Here is a 16,587-nt window from a genome sequence, read left to right on the forward strand (position 1 = left end):
AATATAGGCAGGGATCTCAGGGATGGAGTCAGAATGGATAGCACAGATTTAGGGTTTTCTGCATAGTTTTCTGGATGGTTGCAGCTGTGAAAATGAATTATTCTCTCTCTCTCTCTCTTTCACTTTCTCGCTCTCTTTCTTTCTCGCTTTCTCACTCTCTTGCTCTCTCACACACACAAAGAAAGGGAAAAAAACGACTGAGAAAAAATATTGTGGGGGACTACCCAAATTATTTTGTACAGAGAGGAGATCAGAAGGTAAATTAGAAAGCGTGGTCAGAGATGCAGAGTGAGAAATGAGAGATAATATTTCCGTAGACATTGAGGAGGGAAAAGAATGCCAAGAGAAAAGATGACCTGTAGTGCAGATATTGCAAAAGGTAAAGGAAAATACTCAGAAAAATCACTGGACTTGATAAATTTCAGCAGAAACTTCAGATAGATTTTTTTTTAATAAAGCAATGGAGGAGAAAATCAGATTGAAAGATTTTCAGGAATAAATGGTTGGAGAAAACTGTGAGGAAGTGAACCACTCTCTCAAAAATGTGGTGTAAAAAAAAGGGAGTAAAAACAACAGTTCCAAGAATTGGAATCATTCATTCAGTACATTTATTTGTCAGTCACTGCTATGCTGCAAACATTGTGTAAGCAAGAATATATTAGGGGTAAAATAGATATAAGAAGGATAAAAAGAAAAAAAAACTAACATGAATTCAGTGACTTTTGTGTCCTGATAATTGTATTAGAGACGTTTACGCATCTTAACTGATTACATACATACTACATGGCATTTGATCAATATATATTTAACTCCTACAAATTGTAAAGTAACAATTCGTATCTCCACTTTTACTGATGGATATATGGAATTTTAGAGACACAGACATGACTTTTCTAAGTTACGGTAGGTAAATAAAGGAATCATCCATCAGTAGCAGATATTCTGAGCATTTCCACAGGGATCAATACATGATCCAGGAAACAGGGATGATTTGAAGATCCAAGAGGGAAATGCAAAAACTGTTGAATTAAAGATTCGGAGGAAATTAAGTGGGATGGGATTAAGAACACAGAGTGAGGGATCTGCCTTCGAATGTTGACCCTATTGATATAGTTTTGTGAGTTTCTCCAGTGCTGTGACATGAAAGTTAGAAGTGAGGTTTAAATGGAGATTTGGTCCAGTTGAGAGAAAAAGGGATATGTATCCTTAAAAGCTAACTTCTGGAATGGGTGTCTGTCTAGGAAGCAAATATTTAAAGTAGATAAAGACTAGGTATTAATGCAGACTAGTTTACTAGAGGGGAAAATACTAAGGGTGAAATAAAATATATAACTTAAAGTAAGTGTCACCATCCATAAAAATGGATAGCTTGATCAAATAGGTAGAAAGAAAAATATAAATAAATATTTGTTGGGTGACTGCTGTGTACAGGATTATGGTAGACCATAAGGGAAAATTAACAAATTGTATGACACATAACAGGTTGTGCTATTAAAGAGCCCATCAGTAGATGGGTAAATGACTTACATACATAATACTTAAATAAGCAATGTAATATTAATATAAAATTACTCTGTTAACTAGGAGAATGGGTTTCTCTCAATTCCATGATAAGCAAGGCATGATTAACACCTAATATAAAAGTGTGTAATATTCCATTAAAAAGATAATCAGGCCACATTGGGCTCCATGCTCAGCAGGGAGCCTGCTTCTCTCTCTCCCTCTGCCTGCCTGTCTGCCTACTTGCGATCTCTCTCTCTCTCTCTGTCAAATAAATAAATAAAATCTTTGGAAAAAAAAAAGATATCAGGCCAGAGTAAATACGGTTTAGGCTGGCATCACTATTTACTTTATCTATGAAAGTATTTTAAATCTAAGCTGTAATAATTTTCTGTCTTAAGTGAATTTAATTATTTTTACAAGATAAAAACAACTTCAATTTCTATATTATCTCACTATATGACAGTCCATGTAGTCATTTAAAGATTTTTGCAGACATATTTTACAGATCTCAGTGAATGTAAAAGTATAAAGTTAATTCTCTGACTTTAAAGGAAGAAGAAAATTCAACCAGTCAACCAAACAACCAAAATACATACCATCAAATCAAAATCATTTCATTGCTACCAGTACATCATTCTGGAAATACAGACAGGATTTTCTAGACCCACTTTACATTGATCACCATTGCTCACGAATGTAGGGTCACATTTAGCAGTGCAAATTTGACATACTCTAGAAGACAGTATATCCTCATAGCATTTTCTTCTAGTACTTGTATTGATTTTGTAAGCGTGTGGCGTCACCATTGTTTCAGCAACTGAAACATCTCAGACAAGGATCCTGTTCTGCCCCTGATTAGTGATAGTCTGCATACTATCTTTAGAAAAAGACTCCTTGGCATGGCAGATAAAGATTTACTGGACTACAACACTACAATGGATGGGATATCTCTTCCAAAATTGTCAGAGACTTGCTAAGCACTAACAGATGACAGGCGAAGGGAAAAGTGCTTTGCAAGGATTAGGACAGTATGGGTTGATGGATATTGAGTATTTTTTGTTCTGGGCACTATTCTAAGCAGTCCACTTAATTGTTTTATTTGTCTTCACAATAATTCTATCAAGTCCGTTTTATTATTTCGTATACTTATTTTAATGATAAGAAAACTGACCCCCAGAAATGTTAAATAAGCTGCCCCACAATTAATAGTAGAGTCAGCTTCATTCCCAAGGCTGTGCTCTTAACACTAAGCTAAGACTTAATTCTTAAGGTATGGATTCCATGATTTCTATGCTTTGGTGTAGGACAAGCAAAGGAGGTGGTCTTTACTGGCATTTTGAGGCTCATACCAGGAAGAAGGTAAGTTGAACTTGCCTCTCTCCAGGTGGTGCTAAGTGCAGGGACCCAAGAGGCATATAGTTATGACCTTGGGCAGAAATTTTCTCCATCCTTAATGATTTGACTGTATAAGCCTCTTGGAATTCAGCTCTGGAAGAAGGTCCCAGGAGTCTGAAAGAAGTTCGTGCATAGCCTTCCCCCCTACAGTGCATGTCAGTGTCCATCTTCTTCTGTATTTCCTCCTGTAACTCTGGCCAGAACTGCTAGGCTACCTAGGTGACTCTTCCTTCTACACCTGCCTTTCAAGCATTGGGAGAATTCCAAGTAGTCAGTCCTTGCCCTTCTTTTGTTGCTCTATACTCTCTCCTAAAGTGTTCTTATTAATTTTCTTGGTTTTAAATGTGCTCTAAGCATTGATGACTCCCAAATCTGTATCTCCAGCCCTGACCCAAACCTAAGTTTCAGACTTGTATCTTCAATGTCCCAACTGATACCTCCATGTGAATGACTAGTAGTCGTCTTAAGTTGTGTTCAAATAAGAACTAGTTTCTCTCACACCTGTTTCTCCTCCAGTGCTACCTACAATGGTACCATCTGCCCAGATGTTCAAGCCAAAAACTTAGTAGATGACTCTGATTTCTCTTTCTCTATTCCCACTTACAATCTCAAATATTTTTCTAAATCTATTCACTCAATTGTCATTTCTCCACCTTAGTACGTGGACACTCCAACTTTTGTTTGAATCACTATATTAATTAGCACCTAAATGGTCTCACTGGTTTTTCTCCCAGTGGCTTCTTTCTACAGTCCTGCCTCCTCCAGTCCAACCCAAACAGATCAGTTTATGTTGGTCCCTGTTTGAAATACTCCAATAGTTTCTCACATAAAAATAAATAAATAAAAATTTCAATTTCTTACCATGACCTAGGAGCCTTTGGATGGCCTACATGATCTGACCTCTGCCTACCTCTCTGGCCCCTTTCTCACTTCGGTCCATGCTCCCAAACCCTCCTAAAGACACCATGCTTACTCTCATCTCACAGTCCAGTTCTTCCAGCCTAAATGTCACCTCCTTAGAGAGGCCACCCATAATAACCATACCTAAAAGTCCCTTGTCACTCTCTGTTATATAAGCCTGTTTTCTTTTCAAGGCTGCATTCACCATATGAAGTAATCGTATTTATGTTGTATTAAATTGTTTATCTACCTCAAAAAGAACGCAGTCTTGAAGAAAGTGGAAATGCTGCCTTGTTACTCATACTAACAACTCAATGCATGTTTATTAAGTGAAAAATACTTTGAGGCCTTCTACATAACTCAGTCATCGCTACCAGTAGGAAGAGACTAATGCCAGTTTCCCAAAGTGATTTTGCAAATAGGAAATTAGTAACAAACAAAATAAATCCCTAACCAAATCATCACAATAGCAACATGCACAGCCCTTGACTGATAAGTCCTCTGAACTCTCAAATTCTCTCTTCTGACCATTACTGCCATAGCCATCTGACCCACTCTCATTTACCTAATGTCAGTCTAGAGAAGGTGGGGGTGATGTGTGGGTAAGAAATACTTAGGTCTTCGAGACTTTTCTCTGGAAAATTTGGAAATGTTCATTTCTTAAAGTTTAGAATGGGCCTGGAAGAATGTGACTCAGCTAGATCCACCAAATGTAACAACCCAACTGCTATCACATGCTCCCTGAACAAGGTACCGTAATGTTTTTCTCCATTTTGAGTAGATGTAAGTAGAGTAAAATAAGCTTTTGAAACTTTGAAAATATAAATATTCTTATTGGGGCTAGTGGTTGGGTTAAAAATGGCCAAAATTCTTTGATGCTCGTCCCATCAAGAGGTGATGTGCATTTCTCCTCCCAGTGAATCTGGGCAGGTCATGGCTGCTTCAACAAATAAAATATTATGGAAGTGATGCTGTGCCACTTCCAGGCCTTCTCTCTAAGAGCACTGGCAGCTTTCACCCGAAGTTCTTGGAGCCCAAAGCTACCATGTAGCCCATTTTAGCTACCTTCTAAAGAACCACATTGAGAAGCCCTGAGACCACAAGATCAGAGACAGGGGTCCAGCTGAGCCATCCCTCCTAAGGCACCAGGCATTGAGCGAAGACATCTTAAACCCTCCAGACCACCCAGTGGCCAGGTAAATACCACTAAGTGATACCAGTCAATCACATGAAGCAGAAGAATCTCCCTGTTAACCCTGCCCTACAGATGAATTACATGAACTACAAAACCATGAGATATGATAAAAATATAAATAAAATTAATTAAAATTTTAGAACACTAAACAAAATTATTATTGTTTGAATTCTCATTTTAGGCATAGTTGGTTATTTAACAGTAGGTAGCCACAATAGGGCTATGTGTTAATATTACAGACTTTCTAGGAAAATTAAGCATTATATTCATTTAGTCCAAAGACTAATGTTTGATGAGAAAAACAATCAAAATTTACAAAGGAAAATGTACTGACCTGATAACTGCATTTGTTGAAGCATCAGCATCTGAGGCATTTACCAATAAAACATCTGTTCCAGTTGGTGCATCTTCAGAAATTGTGGTGAAATACATTTTACTGGCAAAAGTGGGGACATTATCATTGATGTCATCTACTATGACATTGATTGTTCCAGTTCCAGTCAGGGCAGGGGATCCTAGAAGGAAAAGAAAATCAAGTTTTTAATGTTTATAAATAACAAAGATAATAGCAAATTTAAAAAATGGCTGGTTGTAGATAGCACTACTGAAGAGACGTTAGAAAACATCTCAAAGTGAAATTTCTAAACGCTACAAGCAGTGGAGTGATTTTTAATTTTGTTACAAGAGAAGTATCAAAAACTAATGATGTACTATATGTTGGCTAACTGAACATAATAAGAAATGATTAAGATGATAAAAAAGAAAGAAAATATTTTCATTTATGACCTAGTATTTCAAATCTTTCCTGGTGATACTGCACAAAAAGAGTATGTCAACATCTTATTCTATTTCAAAGGTGCTGATTCGGCAATGCAGAACACAACAATATCATTTAAACACCACAAAAGAAGCACTGCTGGTTTCTCTGAAATTCCATTAAAATAGCTCAGTCTAGATTCGGAGAATATCCATGGGCACTGAATAGCAGGCCAACTGACAAAAAGCTAAATTCCCAGTCGTGACTATCAATGTTAATATAAAAAATTTGGGTTTCTAAGTCTTTAGATCCCCTTTTCTGTACTAATATTTGTTTGTAAAGGGAAAAGATAAAGCTTCAAGTGATGTCTCAAAACCGCAATCTTCCACTTGCTGGAAATAACATGTCAATGAGTCGACTTAGAATTACTGTTGTTACATTTATTTACTATTTAATATAAATGTGAAACAATTCTCTTTTTATTTCTTGTTCCAGTTCTGTTATCAGCATATAATGAAAAGCCAACATTTAACAAAACCTTGGCGTACATTGCCTGTGCTACGTGAAGTTAACAGACTCTTTGTGGTGACGATCAGATGCCGTATTTGGTTAGATTCTGTAGGTTGTCCCACAACTAAAAGTCAAATCAACTGCCTTTAGATGCATTTTCAAAATAATTTTTCAAATTTTAATATCTCTAAATAGAAACAATAGAGCTCTGTTTAATTGTGTTTATCTAAAATAAAGCCCTGAATCCTCTCCTTTTCTGTTTAAAATATTAAAACTTTTTCCCATGAAAATTATTTCTTCTTATATGAAGTTTAAGTTCTACTTATTTCTAGCACTCAAAACTTTTATAAAAAAGCCATCCATTCACTGACTCATTCATTTCTCTGTAAAATGTTTATGGTCTGACCTTTTACTCTCACAGAATGGTGTTGCGAATGACAACCTTCTATATTCTTTTTTCTAGTAATCTTGTGATTTGCTGATATTTCCTTTACTACTATTTAAACTTTTTCTATGTTCTTAGATTGTACTTACTGATGGCCTGATACCAAGCAGCTTGTATGCTCAAACATATAGGAACCAAAATCAGCAGACTAGGAAATTATGGACCCCAGTGGGTTTGGTAATCTGTTATTTTTGTGCTCTATACAAGGAAGCTCAGACTATGTTAGATGAAAATGTGCATGACCAGTTGAGCTGGGCACTGTAATGAAGCATGATCAATCCCAGAAACCTATGCAATTAAATTTAGGCTACATGGTGATAATTATGGCCATATATATCTTTCTCGGTAAGATATTTTACATTAAGCATTCTATTTACACTAACATATTTTTAAATTCATGACTGCCAAAGTCTTACCTTTTACTTCATTTTATTATTATTTATTTATTTTTATTTTTTTATTTATTTATTTTTGAGAGAGAGAGTGAGAGAGAGTGCACATGTGGTGAGGGAGGGGCAGAGGGAAGGGAAGAGAGAGAATCCTAAGCAGGCTCCCTGAAGAGCACAGAGCACAATGCAGGGCTTGATCTCACAACCCCAAGATCATGATCCAAGCCAAAATCAAGAGTCAGAAACTTAACTAATTCAGCCAGGCGTCGTAAGTCTTACCTTTCAGATGTTTGATTTTATACTAAAGGAAAGAAAATTAGTCCTCACTATTGCTTATATGTATAATTAACTACAAACTTACTAAAATAGTATAATTGCCTTTTCACTAGTCACTTAGTGTAAATAATGATAAAATGATTTCACAAATATCTCACACACAAAATAGATTTGGAGGTATTATAAACACTGGAGAAGCACATCAAAATAAGACTTTAAAAATTCCACTCAACACATTAATAATGATTATACAAAGTGCTTATTGAGTCCTTAGGTATGCAAGTACTATTTTAAGAAGTTGACGTAGATTATCTTGTCTAATCCTCACCAGTTAGTACTTCTGCTCTCTCCATCTTATGTTTAAGCTGATGATTAGGTTAAATGACTTTTTCAAAGCCATAGATATAGTGAGGAAGCTGGAATTTAATCCACGTGACTTGGATGTGAAGATGTTTGCCACTGGCAAAAAGCTGGAAGTGTTGTTACTATCTGGACAGGTGCCACTCAGTGAGATGTGCTCGGACTTTGGACAATCTGGGCCCAGAGAACAACACAAGACACGAGTTGGAGGAAAAGGCCCATCTGTGAGGGACCTTAGTTATTTGCCAGTTGATGTTTGTGGGGCATTTCGAGACAACAATCTTGTCAGAGATTTTGAATTTCTTTTTTTTTATTATGTTATGTTAGTCACCATACAATACATCATTACTTTGTTGTTGTTGTTGTTGTTGTTGTTCTTTATGCCACTGATTTTTTTTATGTTATGTTAATCACCATACATTACATCATTAGTTTTTGATGTACTGTTCCATGATTCATTGTTTGCGTATAACACCCAGTGCTCCATGCAGTACGTGCCCTCTTTAATACCCATCACCAGGCTGACCTATCACCCCACCGACCTCCCCTCTAGAACCTTCAGTTTGTTTCTCAGAGTCCATAGGCTCTTATGGTTCGTCTCCCCCTCCGATTTCCCCCCTTCATTTTATTTTTTTTATTTTAATTATGTTATTATGTTAATCACCATACATTACATCATTAGTTTTTGATGTACTATTCCATGATTCATTTGCGTATAACACCCAGTGTCCCATTCAGTACGTGCCCTCCTTAATACCCATCACCAGGCTAACCCATCCCCCCACCCGCCCCCACTCTAGAAACCTCAGTTTGTTTCTCAGAGTCCGTAGTCTCTCATGGTTCGTAGAGACTTAGAATCTCTCACAAGAGTCATATTAAAGCTAACTAAATATCTTCAGGGTATTATTGATGACCAATGTTTGGCCTAAATCTCTTATGTGTGTTTAATTATATATAATTTGGTGAAATGGAAGTTAAATATCTGCATCATGTTAGTATCTCTTCCACTGGTTGCACTGAAAAAATGTAAGTAGAGGGTATCTGTGCTTTAACGTGGGCGAAAGAGGCTGCCATGGGAAGATGAGTGTGTATTCTATGATGAATTGAGAGAGGGAATAACTAAATCAATGTCCTAGAAGCAAAGGATAGGAGATGGAAGGCTCTTTCATATCTTCTACTGACATTGAACTCTACTCACTAAGTTTCAGTCTGTTTTTCTGTAAAATGGGAATAATAAGCATAGAACCTACCCCAAAGAAGTATTGAGGGAAATGTAACATGCTTAGCATAGTGACTGGCACATGGTTAAAATGCATTCTTTATTATTCCTTTTTCTTGTACTTGCTTTAGAAACAAGAAAAATTAAAAACTGACATATACAAGGTTCATTTTTAAATCTTATAGATTTCAATATCATAATCCCCAGGATTTTTGTTCCCCAACAAAACTTCTGAGTCAGTTATATAATAATATTATTTAGGAAAATATTTGAGCCATCCTTTCCTCTTAACGATTCTTTTGTAGTGTAACAATATGAGACACTTAGCTTTCAAAACTTTCATAGTTTTGTGGAGGACATGTTGCTTGAAAATTTAAAAATAAAAAATTTGATAATTTACAGTGAGAGTTTAAGGAAGACCCACATATTTCTGGTATGCACATTGCTCTCTAATCAACAATATATACTTAAACTTGTTAAGAAATAACCCAGTAACTGCCAATCAAAGGTTTTGTCTTTGGTATTCTAAAGTGTCTGATGACACACATATGGAAAACCACATAAAATGATGACTAACTCATTTGGTCAGGAACATGTGATTTCTTCCTTTGTCTATAAACTACATAAATATTGTTGCTGATGTGTTTTCTGAATTAGTAAGCAAAAAGAGAAAAAAACATTGTTTATGCAGGAAAATGTTCAGCAAGTTCAATCTCACTGTCTTCTTACGTGAGAAGTTCTAATTTTCCAAAAGATTTTAAAAGCACACCAGTGACAACAGATGGTCCTGGCTTGAGAAGCAGCCACATAGATGGTTAAATTTGGTTAGATTCTGTGGGTTGTCCCACAACTAAAAGTCAAATCAACTGCCTTTAGATGCATTTTCAAAATCATTTTTCAAATTTTAATTTCTCTAAATAGAAACAATAGAGATCATATCAACATGGGGACTCTTCTCAAGCAAAGAATGATCCCCAGATTCCCCTACTCTCCCCTTAGTAGCTGCCACAACTCACTTTATAAGTACTTAGGGTTCTCTTCCTATTTTCTTCATGAATTGATAGAGTGAACCACAATTTCTCCAGTGGTCTCCCTTTCTTGTTGCCCCAAAGGATGTGCAAGCAGGTCTTACCTACTTTTTTCAATTTTACGAGGAAACCTTACAAACACATTGTTCTAACTTTCTAAGTCTTTTACTGAGATTTAACTAACCCTAAATTTGAATGCTGCCTCCAATATATTTTACTTTTGTTTTTGGGAATGGGGCCTACCACCATACACCCAGATCCTGCCTCATTCTTTTCTACTGATAGTGTGAGCTCTGGAAGCCACTGCCTCTCAACCTTAAGCAGGAAGACGAAATCAAGAGAGAAATATGGAATCCCCTCTGATTTCAAATAAGTTTCATTTCTACATCACTCATCTCAGATGAAAGACACAGGTTCCCTAGTCATTGGCCCACACAAATCTTAGCATGTCCTCTTACCTGCTAATTGAATAATGAAGTCATGTTTTCATTGTTGCTTTTCTATGTTTGCTTGTTTTTATACTCTACCTCTTAACTGTGTGAAGAAGTGGTCTAGAGTCTTTATGTTCCTGTTTCCTAACATCTTTTTGTTATACTCCTTGTGAAGTGTTACACAATGTTTACTATTACTTTATCTTTAGTCCAGAAATTTCTGTTGACTCCAGGCTGGTACATGCAATTGACTACCTGTTGTCACCTCTTGCAAGTTGCCAAAAAAGCCTCAACATTCCTATGTCAAAAAATGAAATATCAATTATTCTGTGTAAACTTAGCCTATATTTTATCTATAAATGGAAATATAAATGTATATATACATGTATTTGTATATACATATTTGTATATACATATGTATATTCAAGTAAGTTGAACACTTACTTGAAATCAGATATATATAGTGTGTGTATATATATATACATATATATATGGATCTTTTATATGTATTACTCTAATATACAGATTCCATGACGTAGGTATTGTTTAATTTTTTTGATGAAAAATTAGACTCAAAGAATTTAAGCAATTTATTAACATTCAGCCGTAATGAAAAGAGAAAGCCAATTTTGAACTCTTAAAAAAATCTTTTTTTAGTTCATTGGGCTCAGATAAAACTATGCCATTCTTATTACAGATGTTTCAGTCTGTATTATTATTATTACTATCAATGTACTTCTGCTATACCCTCTATTAAGTTATAAGCTAATTGAGAGCAGGATAATTTTATTTAATTCATCTTTCTATAAACCCATAATGCATACCATTAGGCCGTGTCCTCATTCTGTAGTCTTTTCCTTTGATTCTTTATATGAAAATCTGGTCTAGTGACTGGCTGAAAGTTCAAAGAGCTGAATACTTCGAGAAATATACATCTGGGAATATAGGCCTTAGCCTAAGGCTGGGGTCAGAGAACAAGACTGCAGACAAAGGTCAAAGTTTTGGAGATAGTCTACTACTTATAAACAGAGGGTCCCAATTAATCCTGAGTCCCAGGAGAAGAATCAGGATACTAGGGGCCAATGTTTAGTTTGAATACATCTGATAATGATGAATTATATAGGCAGTGGCGTAATAGTGCAAGATTTTTCAATTTCATCTGGGATTGATATATGAAAAACAGATGCAATCAGAAAGAAGAGGCAGGATGTAATGACACAGACTCCTGGTGGCTGATGGAGGGCCAATGAAAAGGCTTGAAGATACAAATGAAATAAAAAGTTAAGGTCTCAGGAATTTATAACTGTGAAGGCTAGGAGGTGCGGTGGACATTTCAAATATAATTATAAGTCAGAAGATAAGAACTTCAAATTTCATTTTGTAAAATTTTATGTATTGTATATATACACATTCATGTGCATACATATGTATATATGCATATACATATACATATAAATGTAAAATAAACATGAATAAATTGATAGAAACCTGGAATTTTTAAAGCAAATAGCAAACAATGCCCATGATTCTGAAAAGCATTCTTAAAAGTGTGTGAAAATAAATTACATACACGGAGAAAGAATATTCACAGCTTAATCTTCTGAAAATCCATGCTACTGTGGGTAGTTCCATGCTTTGTCTGAGTCATACTCTATATTTTTGAATTTGGGAAATTATTAAGTAAGTTAAGTAAGTATTAAGCCTTTTAACACTGGTGGCTTAATAAGCTCAAATATATCAAGATAAAGTTCAAGGGAATTTACAATAAGATGTTAAAAAGAAAAAAGTTTCAGACGACTGTTCTATCAGAAAATACATCTTTAGTAAGTGTAATAAATGAATCTAAATGAGTAATTAAAGTTCAAACTTCAGGCAGATTACATTTTTTACGTTAGCCCTTATAAATTAAATGTAATTTCATGAAACATGAAAAACTTCCGCAGAAATAAAAATTTTTGCCTAACTGAAATCTGTTGCTTTGCTACAAAGCCGATTTCATTCTTGACATCAAACATTTGGTGAATGGGTCCTCTGACTGGGTGTGTGTTTGTTGTAGTAAAGTATTAGCTTCTTTTTTTCTTTCCCAGGAAGTAAACACGGTTTTCTCACCATTCATAAGCCATCCACTGAAAATGTACTGAATTTCAGCCATTCTGTATCAACATTGGAACTTTTGTGGTTAGATTTAAATTTGAATTCAGCAAATGTATAAAGCAAATAAGTATGGAACATTTAAATATGACCGGAAGTTTAATATTTTAGAAATTACATTTTATAATGAAATTTATTACTGCTAATTAGTTCTACAAATATATTTATATCAGTTAGGTATATATATGCTTAGATAACACCTGATTTTTAAATTATCTCTGCAGGAATCTTTATCAAAAACACTATATTTTGGGGCGCCTGTGTGGCTCAGTCAGTTAAGTGTCTGCCTTCAGGTCTGGTTATGATCCCAGGGTCCTGGGATCAAGCCCCGCATCAGGTTCCCTGCTCCACAGGGAGCCTGCTTCTCCCTCTGCCTACCATTCTGCCCACTTGTGCTCTCTCGCTCTGTCAAATAAATCAATAAAATCTTTAAAAACAAGACAAAACAAACAAACAAAACACTATATTTCCTTGATAAATTCTTATACTAAATAGAGGTGATAAGTAAAATTAAGGCAACTATTTACTAATGTTATGAAAATGACATGGAAAAGTTGTACAACCATGTGAATGTACTTAATGCTGTCAAACTGTACACTTAAAAATAATTAAAATGGTAATTATGTTTTATATATATATTTCGCCACAATTTAAAAATTTTATAAAGTCATACATAATGTTAATAAAATATTTTATCCTGCACAAAAAGTAGGTTAGAGGAATTACTTTTTAGAGGATATTAAAAAAAATCCTCAATGCCTGTTAAAACTCTGAAACACCAAAGGCTGCCTTCAAAGGCTAAACCCAACTTTCCTCCTGCCTACTTAGTGAAAATATTGAATTACATATTTATGAAATAATTATAAAAATAGGCTACAAAATGATTATGTTTTAACAGGATAAAATTAAAGGACTTTTGAAAAGAAAAACAACCCAACAATGAGATCAACTTAGTTTTTATGATACTTAATGTTTATCTTTTAAGTAACATACACATTTTCCTTTCCATTGCAAATAGTTTATTTCCATTTCAACGTTGGGTCCTTTGTCTACTTATATTTATGGCTTATATGAGTAAATAAAGTGTAGACTGAAATTATTTTATTAAATTTTAATTCTATGCAACATAATGACAATTCCAGCTCTTATTTAACAGAATTTTGGAGGTTAAATCATCTGTTTTTGTATTTGTATCTTATGACTATATAAATGAAATTCTACATAGGAAAAATTTTTCCTACTAAAGAGTAGTTGATTTAAAGAAAAGTATATAAATAAATAATTTATAATAATACTTATGTCACTAACAGATATGGTACAAAGTCTTACTAGAAATAAGTGGAAGTAAAATAATCATCAGTTATCAACCTTGGAAATAAAATTCTCATCTAGGACAAATATTTTGTTAAAGTAACCTTATTTGGCCCAAGATGGAGTCGTTCATGCTAAGCCTCCCATCAGCAAACCAGAACTTAACTAAGTTTCTGTGTTTGGGGGTTCTCCCAGAAACAGAGGCCTAGGTCAACCAACCAGCCCTTGCCTCTTCAGCACAAATTACCTCAACTGACTCCAAATCTTCCTCATGTGGCATATAGGGAAAGTAACCTCGCTTTAATCAGTCAGCAAATGCCCAGTATAATGTCCTTGTTCCTGCTCACCTCATCTATATGAATATCTTGCCTTGTACAGCTCTGCGAAGGTTCCTTCTATTAGATTGGATACTGCTTGATTTCATGAGTTGCTGAATAAAAGCTTACTAGATCAGTAAATTGTTTGTGGAAAGATTTTCCTTCAACGACTCAGATGGAAAAAACCCAAAATTGCCTTAGACTCAATAATAGAAGTAAGTTCAATGCAATTAATTTTTAGTAATTGAAGATAATCCTGGTTCCATCTGATTTATGGAATCACTGGTGCCTTATGGAAAGTTTTCAAGCAATTTTCATTATTAAAAATGTTCATCATAACAGGCAAGGCAAGCTCTTCTCCAACATTTTCCCACAAATAATGCTGACAAAATGCCATCTTTCTAGAACATTTAAAAAAACAACTATCTTCAGATGTAATATGTCATATTCCATATTTCTGAGCTCTCTTTTGATTATAGAGTCATTTGTAATGTAATGACTGTCTCAACTAAACAACGTGACAGATAGCATTAATTCAAATGTCATCATATCTTCACCAAGAAAATAAAGCATGGTGATTAGCCCTTTCAGCTTTCAGAATCAACTTTTGCAAAAGCATCATGTTTCCCCTCCATTAAAAAGTAATTTTCTACCCCTGCATAAGAATGAAGTTTAGTCCTTCTTTCAGTCAGATGATAAATGCCCTTAATTAGAAATGCTAATAACTGAACTTTTCCCCTCAGACCTATTAGTTATGCTGACACATAGACGCTTCATAACTAAACTTTTTGGCCAAATCTATATCCAGAATATCTCTATATCCCTTTTATATATTAGACTAAGAACAGATAAAGAATAATGTATTTAATTTGTGCACTGATTAATTTCCCACCCCCAAATTAAATGCAAACATGAGCACACAGCCCAACTGAATCATTGTATGTACATGTACGTGTGTATCATACATATTGTATATTCTTAGTAAAATATATAACATTTGTTTTGCACTTTATAAAAGCTTTAGATACACATTTCCCGATTTGAAGACAATACCAATCCTTTGATTTCAAATTTATGAATATTCTTATCTTGCAAGCTGTTTTAATGGCTGAAAACCACAAGTTGTTTTTTTTAATAAATCAATGTTTTTTTAATATAAAAATAACATTTAATCCAGAGAGAAGAAATTCTTATGAACATGATCTATACAAAACATATCACAAGTAGATAAGTTAATATGTGGGAAGCAGTGAGAAATGGTCAAGAAATGTTCTCCTTACCCAGGTTTACCAGTTTTGAATCCTGTTTTCAATGAAAAACAGCTGCATGCTTAAGCCAAGTTGCTTACCTTCTCTGATACTCAGGGGTTTTGTTTTTCTTTTAATACATAAAATTAGAATAAAAGTATCTAATTTACAGGGCTGTGATGAGATTAAATGAGACGATATAGTACAAATTCTGGCACATACAAGCACTCAGTATGTACAGAAGGGAGAGCATCTAAAGTTTATGACTTCATGTTGTCTCTACCCCAGTGTCTTCCATGAGAACTAAACTTCTATATCTATCTACCTGACATCTCCACTGTTTATCTCATATCTAAAATATTCTATATCCAAAAAATAGTTCTTGATAATTTATCCTAAAATTCTTTCTCCCCATCTCCAAATTTCCAAGGCAAATATTCTAGGACTCCTGTTTGACTCATCTCTTTTCCTAACTTCCCACACCTCCAATTTGATTATCAAGTCCCACTGGCTCAATCTTTAAAATGGATAAGAAATTTCGTTCCTTCACCCCACCTCCACACTGTCACCTAATTTCAAACTCTATCTCAGGGATTGCCGTCATGGTCTTTTAAACACCATCTCTACTTCTGCTCTTGTTCTTCATCACTACCACAAAGCCAGATCTCTTCTCCACAAAACCGGATCTTTCCAAAGCCCCCTGTCACTCCCTGTCCAAAACCCTAACAAGGCTTCACCTTTCTCTTTGAACAAAATTAAAGTTCTTTACCCCACCCTAAAATGTTTATGTGATCTAGCTTCTACCTACCTCATCCTCCATGACAGAATTTCTCTTTTTCACTGGAGTCCAGCCCTTCAGGACCTTCTGCTGTTCTTTGGGTGTAGTTAACTTGATCCCTGCCTCAGGGCTGTTTTCATCTGCAAGCAACATTATTTACCTAGATCCTCACATTTCTCTTTCCGGACTATATGATCAAAAACCATACCTCCAGTTCCTCACTCTCTTGCCACTTAACCTGCTCTATTTAACTTCATAGCATCTCATATCACTCCTGGTCTATGTATTATATTTTGTTTTTTGTCTGTCTTTGAGAACAGAAATTTTCACTTTTCACCATTCACCAGTATGTAGAAGAGCTGAAAGAGACTGCTG

The 16,587-nt window shown here is 34.9% G+C and overlaps 1 protein-coding gene across 1 annotated transcript in view; it reads right to left on the reverse strand.

Moving 5' to 3' along the window:
- The window catches only part of FAT4 (FAT atypical cadherin 4), a 171,283-nt gene that overhangs the window by 46,843 nt on the left and 107,853 nt on the right, over window positions 1-16,587 (reverse strand). The window contains exon 7 of the mRNA XM_028102315.2: window positions 5,328-5,508. Coding sequence (XP_027958116.2) covers window positions 5,328-5,508 — 181 coding nt within the window. The remainder of the gene's footprint in view (window positions 1-5,327; window positions 5,509-16,587) is intronic.

This window comes from Eumetopias jubatus, unplaced genomic scaffold (assembly GCF_037043125.1).
Source record: "Eumetopias jubatus isolate StellerSeaLion01/CBP00866 unplaced genomic scaffold, mEumJub1_p1.0 scaffold_2, whole genome shotgun sequence".
Taxonomy (NCBI): domain Eukaryota; kingdom Metazoa; phylum Chordata; class Mammalia; order Carnivora; family Otariidae; genus Eumetopias; species Eumetopias jubatus.